This window comes from Neoarius graeffei, chromosome 1, assembly GCF_027579695.1.
Source record: "Neoarius graeffei isolate fNeoGra1 chromosome 1, fNeoGra1.pri, whole genome shotgun sequence".
Taxonomy (NCBI): domain Eukaryota; kingdom Metazoa; phylum Chordata; class Actinopteri; order Siluriformes; family Ariidae; genus Neoarius; species Neoarius graeffei.
Window position 1 is genome coordinate 86,849,984 of NC_083569.1, and position 17,336 is coordinate 86,867,319.

At 41.3% G+C, this 17,336-nt stretch overlaps 1 protein-coding gene across 1 annotated transcript in view; it reads right to left on the bottom strand.

Moving 5' to 3' along the window:
* LOC132885414 (splicing factor 3B subunit 2-like) overlaps positions 1–17,336 on the bottom strand; it is a 92,334-nt gene that overhangs the window by 23,336 nt on the left and 51,662 nt on the right. Inside the window, exons 10-15 of the mRNA XM_060920072.1 lie at positions 12,775–12,961; positions 12,512–12,622; positions 12,346–12,426; positions 9,538–9,765; positions 5,293–5,442; positions 2,920–3,009 (exon numbers count right to left, since the gene is read on the bottom strand). Of these exons, the coding sequence (XP_060776055.1) occupies positions 2,920–3,009; positions 5,293–5,442; positions 9,538–9,765; positions 12,346–12,426; positions 12,512–12,622; positions 12,775–12,961 (847 nt within the window). The remainder of the gene's footprint in view (positions 1–2,919; positions 3,010–5,292; positions 5,443–9,537; positions 9,766–12,345; positions 12,427–12,511; positions 12,623–12,774; positions 12,962–17,336) is intronic.

Below are 17,336 nucleotides of genomic sequence, written 5' to 3' on the forward strand. Positions count from 1 at the left end.
AGGCTGGAATAACTGGAGCTGATGCCGAGTCTGACGACAGCCACGCAGAAGAGGAAACGGCACTTCGTCTGCCGCTGGAGTTGGCAGAGTTGTTCAGAAGCGACACCGAGGATGAGGAATTCAACGGATTTGCTGATTTGGAGTGAAATCGTCAGCTTGATAAACTTGATTGACCTGTGTTTTATTATTAATGATAGGCCTATAGTTATTTAAATAAGTTATGTAATGATTTTAGGCCTATAGGCTATTGAATAACTTGATGTTACGGTACATATTCAGCCAGTTTTTCTCTGGGCTATTGTAAATGATTTTGTTTTGCATTTTTAAAAATAACTCTCCTTCCAAGATGAACTTTATTCTTCGTCTCTGATGTTATGGTGTTAATGGTCTGAATAACGTTTAATGTTTTTATCTGATATGACGTTAACTGGCAGGCGCACTTTCTGCCTGTTTTTTTCTCTGAGCGGTTGTTTGTTTGTTTTTTTTCACTAGACGGTTGTTTTTACTACCGTACCTGTCTTTGGAGATGATATACCTATAGCTTACTTGGCCTCTGATTTGATGAAATAAAATTCGACAAAAATGAAGAATGACACTCCTCGATGATGACTACAGCTTTAATAACAGAGATGAAAGAGCCATGGGGCGATAATAAGCCCTACCGGTAAAAATATTCTAAAAGCAAACTGATTAATGAATCAGTAATAGGCTACTAATATTAGTTATAATAATAATATAGGCTATTAGTAATAACGATAGTGATAGTATTAAAGATAGTAGTAGATATTTAAAATAATCAGACGAGGCTACTTACAGGGCAAAGGGCGCGTTATCACTGCTCAGCTGTTCGTTTATTAAATAAACAATGCAGTCGCGCAGTAACCACGCGCCGCTTATCAGATAGAATCACAGATTCTATGGATAGAATAACCCTTCAAAAAAGTGTGACTTGTAGTCCAGTGCGACGTATGTGTGTTTTTTTTCGTCTTCATAATGCATTTTTTGGCTGATGCGACTTAAACTCCGGAGCGACGTATAGTCCGGAAAATACGGTAATTTAATTTCACAGTAAAGATATTGTTCTTTCAGGATTTACTTAAAGGAGAACTGAAGTCATTTTTAAACTTACTTTATTTCTTAATTAACGTGTTCAATTGTGTTTTCGGTTTTAGTAACCTTATATCGTGACTCGTATTGGCAACTAATTGCAATTAAATATTTATTATAATTTATTATAATTAAATATTTATATACTTATTGGCCTATTCGGTTTTTAGCCATGCTGAATTTAGTTCGTTTGGTCCACGGCAGGTGTCGCTTATCTTCACGAGACTTCAAAATGTGAAGTGTCAACCAGGTGTCAGTGCCGCCATTTTGAAAACTGTTTTCCCAAACGAAGTATTGCACAAAAACGAGTTTAAATGACGATTACTGCCTACTTTTTTCAAACTTTCCTGACTGCTATCAAAACAAACAAAACTTCCAGATTGATTACGTCAGCATTCGAAAGAGGGTGCGCACGTCTTGACAATGTTGGCAGATGTCGGTCACTTTGATTTCCGCTGTACGTTTTACTTCTGTGCTACGATGTCTCGCACAGGTCTCAACGAATCTCGTTTACGCCCATCGCTTGGACATATGGACTGATATTACAGAGCGCATTTCAAAACACCCATAACTTGCTATAGCAGTGACAGAATAGCGATCAGAAATGCATTCTGATATTTAATAAAATGGGAGAAATAGAATTTTGATGATAAAAAAATTTTTTTTTTTGCCTTCAGTTCTCCTTTGATATACACTGTTTGCTCTAGTTACCAGTAAATTTGACATTTGAAACAGCACAGTAATATTTCACAAATTATGAAATTTAGCTTTTTGGGACTGTGATAGTGGAGAGGCGGGGTCTCCTTCGACACCTGTGTGCAAACGGTGCCTCAAGTTGTGTGTGATGGGAGGAGGCAATATCTACCCTGATGAAACATTAGACGCACATACATCCCAATTTATACAGAGAATTCCAGGAACGGAAGCTGCGCATTATGATGGGTACTGAACTTCGTCCATGGTTGGCTTGTTCAGGAAATTTCCTGTCCTGAATCTAGCTAACAGTTTAGCTGCTCTAAAGTTACACAGGGCTAAGCCAGCCACTGTGATGATCGCGCATTAATACGCTTTAATTTTAAAACGCATCACGTTCACTACATTCACACGCAGCGTCTGCATCACTGCGGAGTTTTCAAGCTCCGAAAATGGAGACGGGGGGGGGATGCTCCTGGATATCATTTTAGTGTGGACGGGCAAAAACAGGACGTTTGGAAACAATGACGCAGAGACCCACGTTCGCTTCCTGATTGGGTCTCAGTTATGACACATCTTTCCCCAGATTCGTCAGCCATCACATGACCCTTTCCCAGAAGAAAACAAACGAGATCAGCTGTTTATCCCGGCATGCCCAGTGTACATGAATGGTCATGTGGTGTGCGCGCGTGTTTGTATCAACAGAGATCATTTCTGATACGGAGCTAAACACACTTATCTGGACAAAAACTCTATTTAAAACGCTGTTTTAAAACATTAACGCAGATGGATCCTTAGTCTATTTCGCAGTCTGCTCCTTCCTTAATTAATTCACGAATGAAAGAATAACGATGCTTTGGAAATAACCTTAGGTCAGATATTTGTAAAGTTAACCGACTTATAAATCCTTCTTTCTACACCTGTCACTCCTTTAATGCAGTGTATAAACAACACAAATTTTGAAGTTTATTAATTTATCAGTTTGTATGAATATTTATTACACTGGTAGCAAACTAGTACCGTTACCATTCTACCACGCCAGGTACCGAGCCAACACTAATATGCACATGGGGAACAAAACACACCACGCAAACGAGATCAACATGAAGAAGAACTCACAGGGCCAGTGGGCATGCCCAGAGCGATCCTCAGCTCATCAGACAGATCTCCAGGTTTCTTCTCCTTCAGCCGCGTCTCAAACTCCTTCCCCTGAGAGACGGAGCGCAAAGCAGAACCATGAGGAGGAGTCACACAAAAGGCACGAGAGAGACAGAGAGCATGAATATACGAAATCCTTTTTCTGAAAACACGTTCCAGAGAAAGGTCAGCGCTACTCAAACAGTCGGCATTTTTTCACTCAGGGTAAACATTTGCAGAAATAAGACGTTATGCAGGTGTATTTAAAAAAGAAAAAAAGTCATGTTTCTTGTATTAAACTTATGTTTACATTAGTGTCATCGGATCACCACAGAGAACAATTTTTAAATTTTGTTTCCATGTTGATTCATTTTTTATGCCTTTTTGGTCCATTTTGGCATGTTCTACTGTACACTGAACTATACATCATATAAAACCCCACATCTCTAGTGCATTTTGTGCTACAAGATTGATATGAAATGATAATGTAGCATCTCTGCTTCATTTAATATATGCATATAAAGGAGTCATTTATCACCCGGCAAAAATTTTGCAGTTCTTTAATAATGTGTCCGTCGTTATGCCAAATGACGTTTTTGGTCAGTGTTCTCAAAAAGGAACCCAAAAACTCAATCACGGATTCTTTTAATGCTATCCATTTTGGTAGTTTCAATCTCTATACATGTCGGAATAATGCACAGAAAAAATTGTTGACTGTAAGGCACCGACACCTTTCAGTGTTGATTGAAAAGGTTCACTGGGATAATGGAAAAAGCAACGTAGTCTCCGTAGCCCTCTCTAAACTCGGGGTTTAATCAGGGTTAAAGAATTTCCCGTAATGTTTTTATAATTACCATGAGAAGTAAAGGTATAAAAATGCCTTTAGTCATTACAGACTTGAAGTAATTGCACGGAGTAGTGGTTTAATTGAGAAATGTAGTCTCCGTAGCCTCCAATTCTTCGTTAGGCGTTTCTTCGTTAGAAAAGATATTTGATTCTTTATTCGTACAATTGTTCATTCAATAAAGAACTAGGTAAAATATCCAAATCACTTCTGTTAGCAGTATTTTTGTTTTATTGCATAATAAAATGTGAAAAAAAAATTGCTCTTAGCGATCAAAATTAAGGAGTGTCATTTCATAATATTTCCAATAAAATAAATGTTATTTCCCAGCTGGGAGGTCCACATGGTGAAATACGGTGACAGAGGTCTTGAAAGTACTGACTGAGGCCCTCTGGGCCGGGATCACGGTATTTCACCATACGGCCCGACCTTAAGCTGGTAAATAATATATTTATTTTCTTTACCAAATTCTAACAGAAAACGAGAGCGTCCGAAAGGGAAAACCGAGCCGAGCCGCCATTTTGAATCCTCATTCACGGCTGTAATGCAAATGGCTTCCTCCTCGGTATACAAGTGCACTTCCATGGTAGGAAAAAAACTACATTTTGCCGCCTATGTAGTGCCCTATTTATACAAATAGGAGTCATTCAGGATTCAGCCATGTTTTTGCTCGGCGTTAGCAACAGTTAGAGGTTTTTAGCTTTCTACTGAAATGTTTTCTTTTATTTCTTCTTCCTCAGGGTAGTAAAACTCGCTTTCGCTGTTAACACTGTCATTATCGCTATCCATGCTGTAAAATTAATGCTATTCTCCTGAGAAATGCTGGCAAACATTTATAAGATTTTTAATACTTATAAATAAATCTTATTAAAAAAAAAAATGTTTACAAAAAAAATGCTACCATGTTTGTTGTTGTGAACAAGCGAGTCGACAGAGGTCCGTAACCGGGGTCCGCTCGCCAGCCAATCAAAGCGCAGGATTTGGACCACGAAAAAAATAAATCTAGTTATACCTTTAAAATTTATATATTTATAATGGTCTTGATCAGGGGTGTCAAACCTGATCCATAAAGGGCCTTGTGGCTGCAGGTTTTCATTCCAGCCATGCAGCAGCACACCTGACTTGGCTCATTCAATCAACTGAACTGTCTTCACACAGTCAAATACTTGCAGCCACACCCACCCTTGATTAAAGGGTGGGTGTGTCAGTTGATTGAATAAGCCAAATCAGGGTGCTGCTGCATGGCTGGAATGAAAACCTGCAGCCACACGGCCCTTTATGGATCAGGTTTGACACCCCTGGTCTTGATCAACAGGCCATAGCTTCTGAATCAGATGAGGAGACCTCATGAAATTTTCACACTGTAATATTAAGATATGTGGAAACAAAATGCACCGACTAAAAATCTGAAAACCAAACTTTCAAAAAAAAAATTACCATTTTGGAACAGAAACGTGTACCCTGAGTGAAAAAAAATGCAGAGTTAAACATGAGAAAGGCCAGTGCATTACCTTGTAGTACAGGTCTCCATGGATGGTGAGCTTCGGCTTGATCTGCCACTTGAAGAAGGCGTCATGGAGCTTCTGGTAGTCGATGTCAATCTTTCCCATCTTTGGGCGAACTTTCTCTCGCATTTTGGTCTTCATAGTTTTTGCATCCTCCTGTTGAAAGGACAAACATTGAGCCGGTATAACCTTTCCTTTCCTCACATTTTATTCAAAAGCACAGGGGGAAGGTTACACTGGACTGCAACAGCATGGAATTCCAATGAAAGGAACGGCAAAGCTGATTACATGTGTGGAGCACAAACACCAACCGGTTTTCCTCTTCAGTTAGTGTTTGAATTTCAACAACCTCTCTTACAGCCTTTAAAACCGACAGAAAGATCCTTCAGGATTTTCTAGATCAGTAAATCATTTTGAACTGTTAAGCCAGTATCTCACTGGGCTGCGACAGCCTGCGACTAGCTGGAGACACAATTGCAATAAAATATGCGAATTTCCACTTGGAATCGCACCAAATTGATATTTGCATATTTTACCGCAAGTGTTGTGTCTCCAACTAGTCGCAGGCTGTCGCAGCCCGGCTTTCCCTCAGCAGGCAGGGAAGGAGAGGAAGCCTCATGGAAACTGACTTGAGAAGGGTTCGCGACGGCTTTGCGACACCGGCGACGCGTTTGCGGCTATTTTGAGAGAAATTTTGTCGCACGAATTTTTTGAACATGTTCAAAATTTCAGTGACGAAGGAGCGACACTTTGCGACTCATGCGAGGAAATTGAGAAGCTCTGCCAATGTTTCAAGACACTTTTGAAACTCTCTCGCAAATGACGTTCGCAATTTGTCGCAGCTGAGTGAGATACTAGCCTTAGGGCGTTCCATCTGAGATGAAGATCATGACGAGAGCAGAAAGCATGTAGCAGCTCCACACACACACGGTGAAACTGCAGTATATTTGCACTAACAGGTCACAGGGATTATGGTCTGGCACTAGTGACGAGATACATCAGGCCACAATGTTAACTTTTTGAGGCCATTTGAGGTGTCAAACGTTTTTACCCCCTTGAATTTCCTTTTGCCCTAAAATTTTGCGGTATTTCGGCAAGTTTTCAAGTACACGGTTCAAGGCAATACTGATATGTTTTCTAGCGGTAGAATTGAGTTATCTAGACAAAAGTACATGTTTAAAAACATTTTTTTAAAATTATTTTTAAGAACATTTATTTCTGCAACAGAACAAGACAAGCCCTGAAAACATGACACAATCAATATCATACTGTATGTACAGTACTACTATATAATACGTCTTTTTATATAGGAGTTTAGGACACAAACACACTGTTTTGCCGATAACAATGACGAGCAATCCTGCAAACATGAATTATAAAACAGGAGTCTGTCCTGCAGTGCTGATTTGCCATTGCATTTAGGAGGCAATTAAACCACCCGTCCTCCTCATTTACTGTAGAGGGTGTGGTTTACTATTTGAGACACAAAAGCACGTCTTTCCATTCATTGAATACTTACCACGAGCTTTTTACACACATGCACGACTATTTGCTCTTCAGCCTTTTAGCAGGATATACAGGTTAAAAAATAAACATCAAAATGTAGAATTGAAAACTATATGTTTCAACTGATCCTTCAGTTTCACAGAAACAGCAATAAAAAGATGACTTTTTTTGAGTAGCGATTGCAGAATTGCTTTATATTTATACTCAAGAATCATTCACGCACAGGACAGGCATTTTACAAGGAACTTTGGTATGTCGCAGCCGGGGCCTGAACCTGCGACCTCCTGCTCAGGGGGGCAAACGCTCTACCACTGAACCGCCGCGGAGTTTTAAGAACGGGGAAAATTCTTGCGAATCAACATCTTTAATGTAACTTCTTATTCACGTAACAGGGCTCGACATTAACGGTTGTCCGCGACAAGTGATCCTTTATGTCGGACAAGTTCATCGTCTCAGTTACTTGTCTGATCGGACAAGTGCCAAAATACGCTGATATTCGGGTTACATATCAAATTTATCAGTTTATTCACATGATTTCCGAAGCATCTCACTCGACATATTGTTTTGATGAATCGCCGGATGTTTCTCTTTGGAAAGAGCGATGTGCGCATGCGCAATATTCCACTTGCGAAACCGGCCAATACCGCTTTGTGTATCTGAGCTGAAAAGTAAACGGTCGTTTATCAGACCCTCCAGGATTTCGCGATGTTGCAATTTGCAACTTCAACGCAAATTCAACCAATCCCCGTGAATTCAGGGTGGTGTTGTGATTATATCCAATCACCGCAACTTTCCCACAAATTTGACCAATCGTTGGCGTCGTCTTGAGGTGACGTCGACAAACTACCTTCCGCCTTACTTCCGTGTTTCCGTTCAAGAGAAGCAGCATGTGCGAGTCAGTGTTTATGTAGGCTTAAATTCTGTTACTGAAAGTGTGTTATGTTTACAGTGAAGGACTGTGTGCACTTTACTTTTTTTTTTTTACTTAATACAAGAAGTTAATGGATGCCAACATTTTTGCCAAAATGGTATTTTATTTTCCATTGTTTAGGCAGCTTCAGCATCATACTGTGAGATTCTGTTCAAATTGGGTTTTTTTTTCTTCTATGAAGCCTGAGACATTTATTTTATTAGTTTATAATTATTGTTTAATTTAGTCTTCAGGAGAGACTGCCTGCACACAGTACTAATATTAATAATTTTTTTCTTACATGAAAGCTGAGGCATTTATATTATATTTTAAGGTAACTTCATGTTGTGCTGTGAGGTTCTATGCACTTTAGCTTTTGAACCAACAGGTGCATTTGGATAAGTAAAGCCTATTTTTCTGCATTTTTGTAGTCCTGGTAAAGTTGTTTATAGGACCATTTCTCAGTGTCTTTGTTTTTTTTAATCAATAGTTTTTCAGTAATAACTTAATATTTAACATACTCAATTTTAATCACAAAAAGAGAAAATCGCAACAATTTCTCGCAACTTTCACTTCCTCCCACAATGTAATCGCAACAAAAACCTAAAAAACACCGCAACTTTCATCGCAACCATTAAATACCATACAGGAGCCACACTGAATAATTAGACAACAATTAATCAGTGGAGGATATATATTCAAAGTTAATAATTTAAAAATGAAAATATACTGTATAATTTTAATTTTCTGGTTTTCAATTTCTCATAAATAAATTAATGATTGATGGAGTCCAATTTTTTTAATGCAGTGAATAGATTGTGTTAAAGTAATTCTGGTGAAATTAGTTTATTACAAATAGTTTTTGTGGGGTTTTTTTTCTCAAATTTTTCTTCGGACAAGTCAACTTCACGTTCGGACAAGTAAATTTCCTTTCAACTTGCCCGACAGGACAAGTGGTTTCAAAAGTTAATGTAAAGCCCTGCGTAACATCTACCCCTTTTCCACAAAATCAGTTCCAGGGCTGGTTCGGGGCCAGTGCTGGTGCTGGTTCACAACTCGTTTAACTTGCGAGTCAGCTGAGAACCAGTTTGCTTTTCCATAGCTCACGGTGCTAAGGGAAGCCACGTCATTACGTCGCTGTATACGTCAGTTACGTCGCTACGTTTGCAAAAACCTTGGCGCGAATATCGAAGCAAAAACACCACAGAAGAAGCAGCAGCAGCAACAATAAATGACTTCGCGTTTGTACAGCTGCTGCTTCTCGTCGCTTAAAAATGGCGATCTTTCGCGGTCTTATTGTTGTTGGTCTTAACTCCGCCCCCCGCTGACGTAAGCGGTTCTTTCCTCTGGCCCAGCAGAGAGTTGGTGCTAGCCTGGAACTGGTTTTTCTGGCCCAGAGCCAGTTCTTTGTCAGTGGAAACAGAAAACCCGGTTCCAAACTAAGCACTGGCCCCGAACCAGCCCTGGAACTGCTTTGGTGGAAAAGGGGCAATTGAGACCGACAGAACACTTCCACTCGAGTTTTTTTTTTTTTCAATGCTCAAAGCGAATAACTGAGCGGGTCCACATTAAAAACACAACTAAAGAGGAGGGGGAAAAGGGTTTGGAACATGATTATCCACAGCAATGCTTTTATCCTGGGTATAACTGGACGAGGTGGACATAATTGCTCTCAAAGCTGTTCATGAGTCACACATTAATAGAGAACATCATCTACATCTGAGGTCACTGGTCAAATAAAACATTTGCCCATAGTTTATCAGGACCAGAAGCTACACAATCCAAAGATGATTGTGAATATATAGTAAATGCATGCAAGTAACCAAGTGGTTCACCTTCTCCTGCAGGGCTTCTCTCATCTCCTGGATCCCGGTGCGTTTGATGAACTCAGGCAGCTCGAAGGGTGGTTTCTCGATACCCCTCTTCCCCTGCAGGTACTTCCTCCTGAAGCACCAGTGGCGTGGTACGGGTACAGTGTTCCTCGTGGCCTTCAGGTGCACCAGCAGCTTGGGCTCCTGCGCAGTCACATCATGCATCTCCACCACGTCTGGACGAGCCACCAGCTAGCGAACGAGAGGAAATGGTGATCAAAGATTACACATCGTGTATACATGGATAACTCAGGCTTTATATTTCTACATATACATCTTTGTGTGGGGCAGCACGGTGGTGTAGTGGTTAGCGCTGTCGCCTCACAGCAAGAAGGTCCTGGGTTCGAGCCCCGGGGCCGGCGATTTCTGTGCGGAGTTTGCATGTTCTCCCCGTGTCCGCGTGGGTTTCCTCCGGGTGCTCTGGTTTCCCCCACAGTCCAAAGACATGCAGGTTAGGTTAACTGGTGACTCTAAATCAGGGGTCACCAAACTACGGCCCGCGGGCCAGATCCGGCCCGCCACCCCCCCCTGACCGGCCCCCCAGCCCCTCTGCCCCCCATCACTTGAACCGGCCCTATGAGGCAATCCCCAAAAGTGGTCATGGCCTATTTTTTAAAATTGCTTTTTGGCAAATAATAACATGTCTGCATCTTGTATTTTGTTTATTTTATCAATTAAATTGATATTTAGTTATAAAATGAACTATTCATATTTTCCGAATTTTCGTCATATGCTCGCAATCAAGCAGTGACAGGCAGCGCATGCGCAGAGAATTGTCAGTGTTCAGGACAGCAAAATGGCGAGCGGTCAGCAAAAAGCTGACAGAGAGTGCAGAGTTTTTAAACAACAGTGGACCACCGAATATTTTTTCGTTCAGTGTAAGCAGGGTTCGAATTATAAATTTGACCCTATGGGGGTCTCTATTTAAAAAAAAAAAAAAGCAATGCATACTCGCTCTCCTGGACCAGCGCACTTTTGCGCACTGCAGTGCACAGCTTTCACACACAGGCGCGCGCATGCACGCACGCACACACAGTGTTGCGCATATATATATATATATATATATATATATATATATATATATATATATATATATATAGTTAAACAAATTATATATATAATTATATATATTGTTAAACAAAGGAAGATCGTTGTGAGATAGAGGACAAGTCTTCTTCGGACTTAACTTCACATTCGATTTCGCAGGCTGCAAATTTCAGTTTGCGCGCATAGTGGTGTGGTGGTGAAGTACAGCCGTACATGTTGCGGTTTAATAACACGTTCAATACAAAGTTATGGCTGCATGGTGATCGGAAATGAAATGAGTTTTATTTACATTTATATGGTGATATAGGCTATTCAAGCTTATTATGGTGATATATGACGTATTTGAGAGACTTCCACAGATAATTAAGTTTGCTTCTTTCATGGGAGCCTGAGGGAATGGGAGCTCAGCTCCCATTGGCTCCCACGTAATTCGAACTATGAGTGTAAGGACCGTGCAGTTTGTCTTGTATGTAAAGAAAGTGTGCCGGTTTTCAAAGAATATAATCTGCGTCGTCACTACGAAACCCGCCACAAAGAGTATGCTAGTTTGCGAGGGCAAACAAGAGAAGACAGGATTCGGAGGATGAAATGCGGACTGGCTGCACAACAGAATGTATTCCTTCCCCAAACCCAGATCAACCAGGCTGCTGTCCGAGCTAGCTATAAGGTAGCTCACCTACTAGCTACCCATGGAAAGCCGTTTACTGATGGGGACTTTGTTAAAGTATGCATGCTTGCTGTGGCCGAGGAGGTGTGTCCCGACAAGAAGGATGCGCTCGACGCGGTGAGTCTCTCTGCACCTACTATGACCAGGCGAACCGAAGATTTGGGGGACAACGTGTATGACCAGCTGAATGAGAAAGCGTCAGAATTTGAGTTTTTTGCTTTGGCCATGGATGAGAGCAATGATGTGCAGGACACAGCACAACTGCTGTGATCTATTGCTCATATTATTATAATTTCACTGTTTTTTAAAATTTATTTATTTTATAGGCCTATTTATTTGACCTTTATTAAGTGCTGCATACAATTATTATTTATATTATTAATAATATCAACAGGCCTACCTACAATTTATAATTTTCCACTCACCTTTGCCAGTGTCAATCACCTCAACTAGGCAGATGTTTCTTACCTTGACAGCTTTGATGTTATTTTTATTAGAAAACAAATAAATGGAATATCTGTGGTATTTCAAATTAAAACAAAGTGTGAAGACTCAATTACTACTTTTGCAAACCACTAGTAAAGATAAACAAATATGTGCCAGGAATCAAGTGTTGATATAGTAGTGCTGATATAGTAGTGGGGATATAGTAGTGGGGATATAGTAGTGGGGATATAGTAGTATGGATATAGTAGTGGGGATGGCCGTGCCAGGCTAGTAATCTCTGCTACACAATGAGGCCTGCTGGTGGTCATATTTGTCTGGGTCATACAATTCTATGTGATATAGCTGACCCGACCCTGGCCCCCCATCACAGTCAGGAACGACAATGAGGCCCCCAGAGAAAAAAGTTTGGTGACCCCTGCTCTAAATTGACCGTAGGTGTGAATGTGAGTGTGAATGGTTGTCTGTGTCTATGTGTCAGCCCTGTGATGACCTGGCGACTTGTCCAGGGTGTACCCCGCCTTTCGCCCGTAGTCAGCTGGGATAGGCTCCAGCTTGCCTGTGACCCTGTAGAAGGATAAAGCGGCTAGAGATGACATCTTTGTGTGAGAAACCTGTTTGAGCTCCGCTACAGTCAACCTGTTCATCCTCCTCAGCTTCTTCTTGGAGAGTTTCGGCACATCCTGTTTGGTTTCCTGTGAGAACAAGAAGAAGGGGAGATCTAGTTCAATACAGAACACACGAAATAGAACAGACCCAAACGTTCCAGGGACACGTCACCTTGTCACTGTCTTTCTTTTCCTCTAAAAATTTCTTCTTATATGAGGTGATTTCCTGCCTCTCAGTCTTCTCCGGCTCTTTCTCCTTCTCTTTCTTCACCTCATTGGTCAACTGGGGGACACCACAGAAACCCATAAAAACCACAATAATACGTCTTAGCAATCAGAGCGCTTCTGTGCTGAAACGTGAGAAGCGCGTAACACCCGACTCTTGGTTTTCAGCCTTAGTTTGCACTCTCGACTTGGCAGGACGTAAACGCTCACCTTAAACGCTTCAAAGATCCTCTTGAAGAAAATGTAGTTGGGGTCGTAGCTCTCCGGCTCCTCGGTGACGTACTCGATCTCCACTGCGTGATCTTTCTCTTTGTCCTTCTCAGCCTCGTTCTTTCTCGCCTCCACTTGATCATTCTTCTCCTGACTCCTCTTCTTCTTCCGGTTCCTGCGTCTGCGGCTTTTCTGGAGGTCACATTCAAGTTTTAATGGTCACCATCAATGAAGAAAGTGTTGCATTTTGCTGAACTAAAAGTCCTTAATGGCAGTAAAAGGCATGGGGATGCTGGGAGGTTTTTTTTTTTTTTTTGGGGGGGGGGGGGGGATCAGCATCTCTGCATTGGGACAGGCTGCATCGCTCATCCTGTAGTTAATCAAGTTAAACGAATGGCTGCTAAAAGAAATGTAAGCCGGCTGATTGAATTATTGCCACAAACAGACTTGCAAACTTACTTCGAGCATTAAAAAGAAGAGGAGCTGATTGGAGAAGTAAGGAATAAATCTGTGTTATATTTTCCAAAGAAAGGTTTTATCCTCCTCTCACTTTTTAAATAAACTTGTATCATGACTTTAACGATCAATTAGCAGCACACGTCAATTAGCTATGAACCAGAGATGGGACCAAGTCACACATGTGCAAGTCTCAAGTCTTAACCTTCAAGTCCCAAGTAAGTCCCAAGTCTTTTTTGTCTTGGGCAAGTCAAGTCAAGTCACAGGCTATGTCAAGTCAAGTCAAGTCAAGTCCTATAATAAGTCAAGCCCAAGTCAAGTCACCTTAGGCGTATTGGCGTAATTTTAGCAGCAGAATATGAATTTAATACATTGAAAAGGCAATACATAAGTAAATGTCAGTAAACATCCCTGGCACATGTGCCCAACCTGTTAAATATTTGCATTTTAAATACTCATGTTCTGTAAAATACATCATGGAATAAAACAAAACAGTAATAATGTCACAAAGTTATTTATTGATGGCAAAATTGATTGCAAGATTGAAAGCCAACTAAGTTTCTCACATTGTCATCAGCCAACAAGAAAAATAAACAGAGAATTGGCATTCTGTTATGTGCGTAGTTAAAAGAGGGTAGGACGACACCTTGGGTTAACAGGGGCATGAGCTCCTCCAATCTCTAATCACGTCAGATGAGATGATTATTATTAATAAGATACACGTGGAGAAACCTGAAGTGACTTCGATGCATGTTTGCGCCAGTAAAAAAAAAAAACCCAAAGGATAGAGAAATGTGTCAGACATAATTTAGGTCTCAAAAAGAAGACCTGTTCGCCCGTGCAAAAGTGACATCATCTTACCCCATAGGACAAGCTCCAGAGGTGTGTGCAAAAGCGCTCTCTCTCTCTCTCGCTCTCTCTCTCTCTCTCTCTCCGAGGCGCCTCAGCCTGTGCGGAGCGGGGACAGATAGAACCACTTTGGCGCGGGAGTCTTGGTTCCCGCTATAATAGATTGTTACGAAAATAAACGTTAAATGAAATATGCATCCCGCGCATTCCTTTCCACAGGAACTTTGCTCACAACGTTTCGGTCGTGGCTAACGCACTGTCCTCCTGACCACAAGCGCAACGTTTCGGGAACAATACGGAAAGGACAGCGCGCGGGATTCAGCTTTCCTTCAACAATTACCCAGAGACTTTTTAAATGACCTCACTGGGAAATATCCAATGCACCTGTTCAGTTACAGAGTTGCGCTCTCTAAATTGTAGTCATTCAAACCATTGTTCTGGCGGCCTGGTAGCCTGATATACTAAATGTAAATTCATGGTTTGGATGACTGCACAGTTTATTTTCCTAACACTGTGTTACAGCGGGAACCGAGACTCCCGCGCACAGTCAGCCTGTTTTGCGGAGTTTAGTATCGCTGCTAGCCTGTATTCAAACAGCGAGTGGCATGCCGGGGAATCCAAATCGTGGCGCTTTCTTCAATAGTGCATGATAGGCAGTGGGACGGAGTTTTCTTTTCTTTTTTGATCGGGTAGTGTGACGAAAAAAATGTGCAGGTTGCTGCACTGCTATTTCAAACGGCTATGATAAACTCCCTGCCTCTATGCCCTATGGACAGTCTGGCTAATGTACACGAACACGCTTACACCAATTTGTGCTGCTCATGAACGCGTACATGTTCACAAGCTGACCATCAGCTTAACCCTGAAACAGAACAACAGGGTAGGAAGCTGCTTATGTTATTCAGCATCACGACTGCAAAGTGCACAATCAACTTACTACTACTGATATACAATATCATTAAACTTGACGTAACTACATTGCTTACCAGCATTCACATAAGAATTTCACAATAATAAACTGAATCCCGAGCTCCATCTGCAACAGCTAAAATCCTCCTACCGCTCACTCTCGTGGCTAACATTGGCTAACGAGGAGTTTAGCTGCGATCACCAAATAACAACACATTAATAAACTTACTGGGCAGAATGGATCTTCAAATGCCGGACGAAATTGGAGGTCGTGGTCTGGCTGTCAGAAATCGTCACGTTGCAAATCTTGCACTGCGCCGTTCGTCGTTTACCTTCTCGGCAGTAGCCCTTGAAGCCGAAAGTGATGACTCTTGGGATGGCTGACATGATGATATGATGTGAAATCTGTGAACACATCGTGGCATGGGGCGTGCCGGTATATAGCCCACGCAGAGAGCGTGCCTGATGGACAGGGCGGTGACAACGCAACGGCAGTGCAATCAAAATTACTGAAGTATGTGCATATTACATTTTATTTTCACAATAAAAACACGATGGAAATAACACTCAAGTCACTCAAGTCATCGTGTGTCAAGTCAAGTCAAGTCCCGAGTCTTAAACTTCCAAGTCCGAGTCAAGTCTCAAGTATTTTCATGTTTTGTCAAGTCAAGTCACAAGTCATGAAAACAGTGACTCGAGTCCAAGTCCCCAAGTCTCAAGTCCCCACCTCTGCTATGAACACATACAGTTAGGTCCATAAATATTTGGACAGAGAACATTTTTCTAATTTTGGTTCTGTACATTACCACAATGGATTTTGAACAAAACAATTCAGATGCAGTTGAAGTTCAGACTTTCAGCTTTAATTCAGTGGGTTGAACAAAATGATTGCATAAAAATGTGCGGAACTAAAGCATTTTTTAAACACAATCCCTTCATTTCAGGGGCTCAAAAGTAATTGGACAAATTAAATAATTGTAAATAAAATGCTCATTTCTAATACTTGGTTGAAAACCCTTTGTTGGCAATGACTGCCTGAAGTCTTGAACTCATGGACATCACCAGACGCTGTGTTTCCTCCTTTTTAATGCTCTGCCAGGCCTTTACTGCAGCGGTTTTCAGTTGCTGTTTGTTTGTGGGCCTTTCTGTCTGAAGTTTAGTCTTTAACAAGTGAAATGCATGCTCAATTGGGTTGAGATCAGGTGACTGACTTGGCCATTCAAGAACATTCCACTTCTTTGCTTTAATAAACTCCTGGGTTGCTTTGGCTTTATGTTTTGGGTCATTGTCCATCTGTATTATGAAACACCGACCAATCAGTTTGGCTGGATTTGAGCACACAGTACGTCTCTGAATACCTCAGAATTCATCCGGCTGCTTCTGTCCTGTGTCACATCATCAATAAACACTAGTGACCCAGTGCCACTGGCAGCCATGCATGCCCAAGCCATCACACTGCCTCCGCCGTGTTTTACAGATGATGTCGTATGCTTTGGATCATGAGCTGTACCACGCCTTCGCCATACTTTTTTCTTTCCATCATTCTGGTAGAGGTTGAGCTTGGTTTCATCTGTCCAAAGAATGTTCTTCCAGAACTGTGCTGGCTTTTTTAGATGTTTTTTAGCAAAGTCCAATCTAGCCTTTTTATTCTTGAGGCTTATGAGTGGCTTGCACCGTGCAGTGAACCCTCTGTATTTACTTTCATGCAGTCTTCTCTTTATGGTAGATTTGGATATTGATACGCCTACCTCCTGGAGAGTGTTGTTCACTTGGTTGGCTATTGTGAAGGGGTTTCTCTTCACCATGGAAATTATTCTGCGATCATCCACCACTGTTGTCTTCTGTGGGCATCCAGGTCTTTTTGCATTGATGAGTTCACCAGTGCTTTCTTTCTTTCTCAGGATGTACCAAACTGTAGATTTTGCCACTCCTAATATTGTAGCAATTTCTCGGATGGGTTTTTTCTGTTTTCGCAGCTTAAGGATGGCTTGTTTCACCTGCATGAAGAGCTCCTTTGACCGCATGTTTTCTTCACAGCAAAATCTTCCAAATGCAAGCACCGCACCTCAAATCAACTCCAGGCCTTTTATCTGCTTAATTGAGAATGACATAACAAAGGAATTGCCCACACCTGCCCATGAAATAGCCTTTGAGTCAATTGTCCAATTACTTTTGGTCCCTTTAAAAACAGGGTGGCACATGTTAAGGAGCTGAAACTCCTAAACCCTTCATCCAATTTTAATGTGGATACCCTCAAATGAAAGCTGAAAGTCTGGACTTTAGGTCCATGTCCATTATATAACTATAACTTGAATAGGTTTCAGTAAACAGGTAAAAAAAAAAAAAAA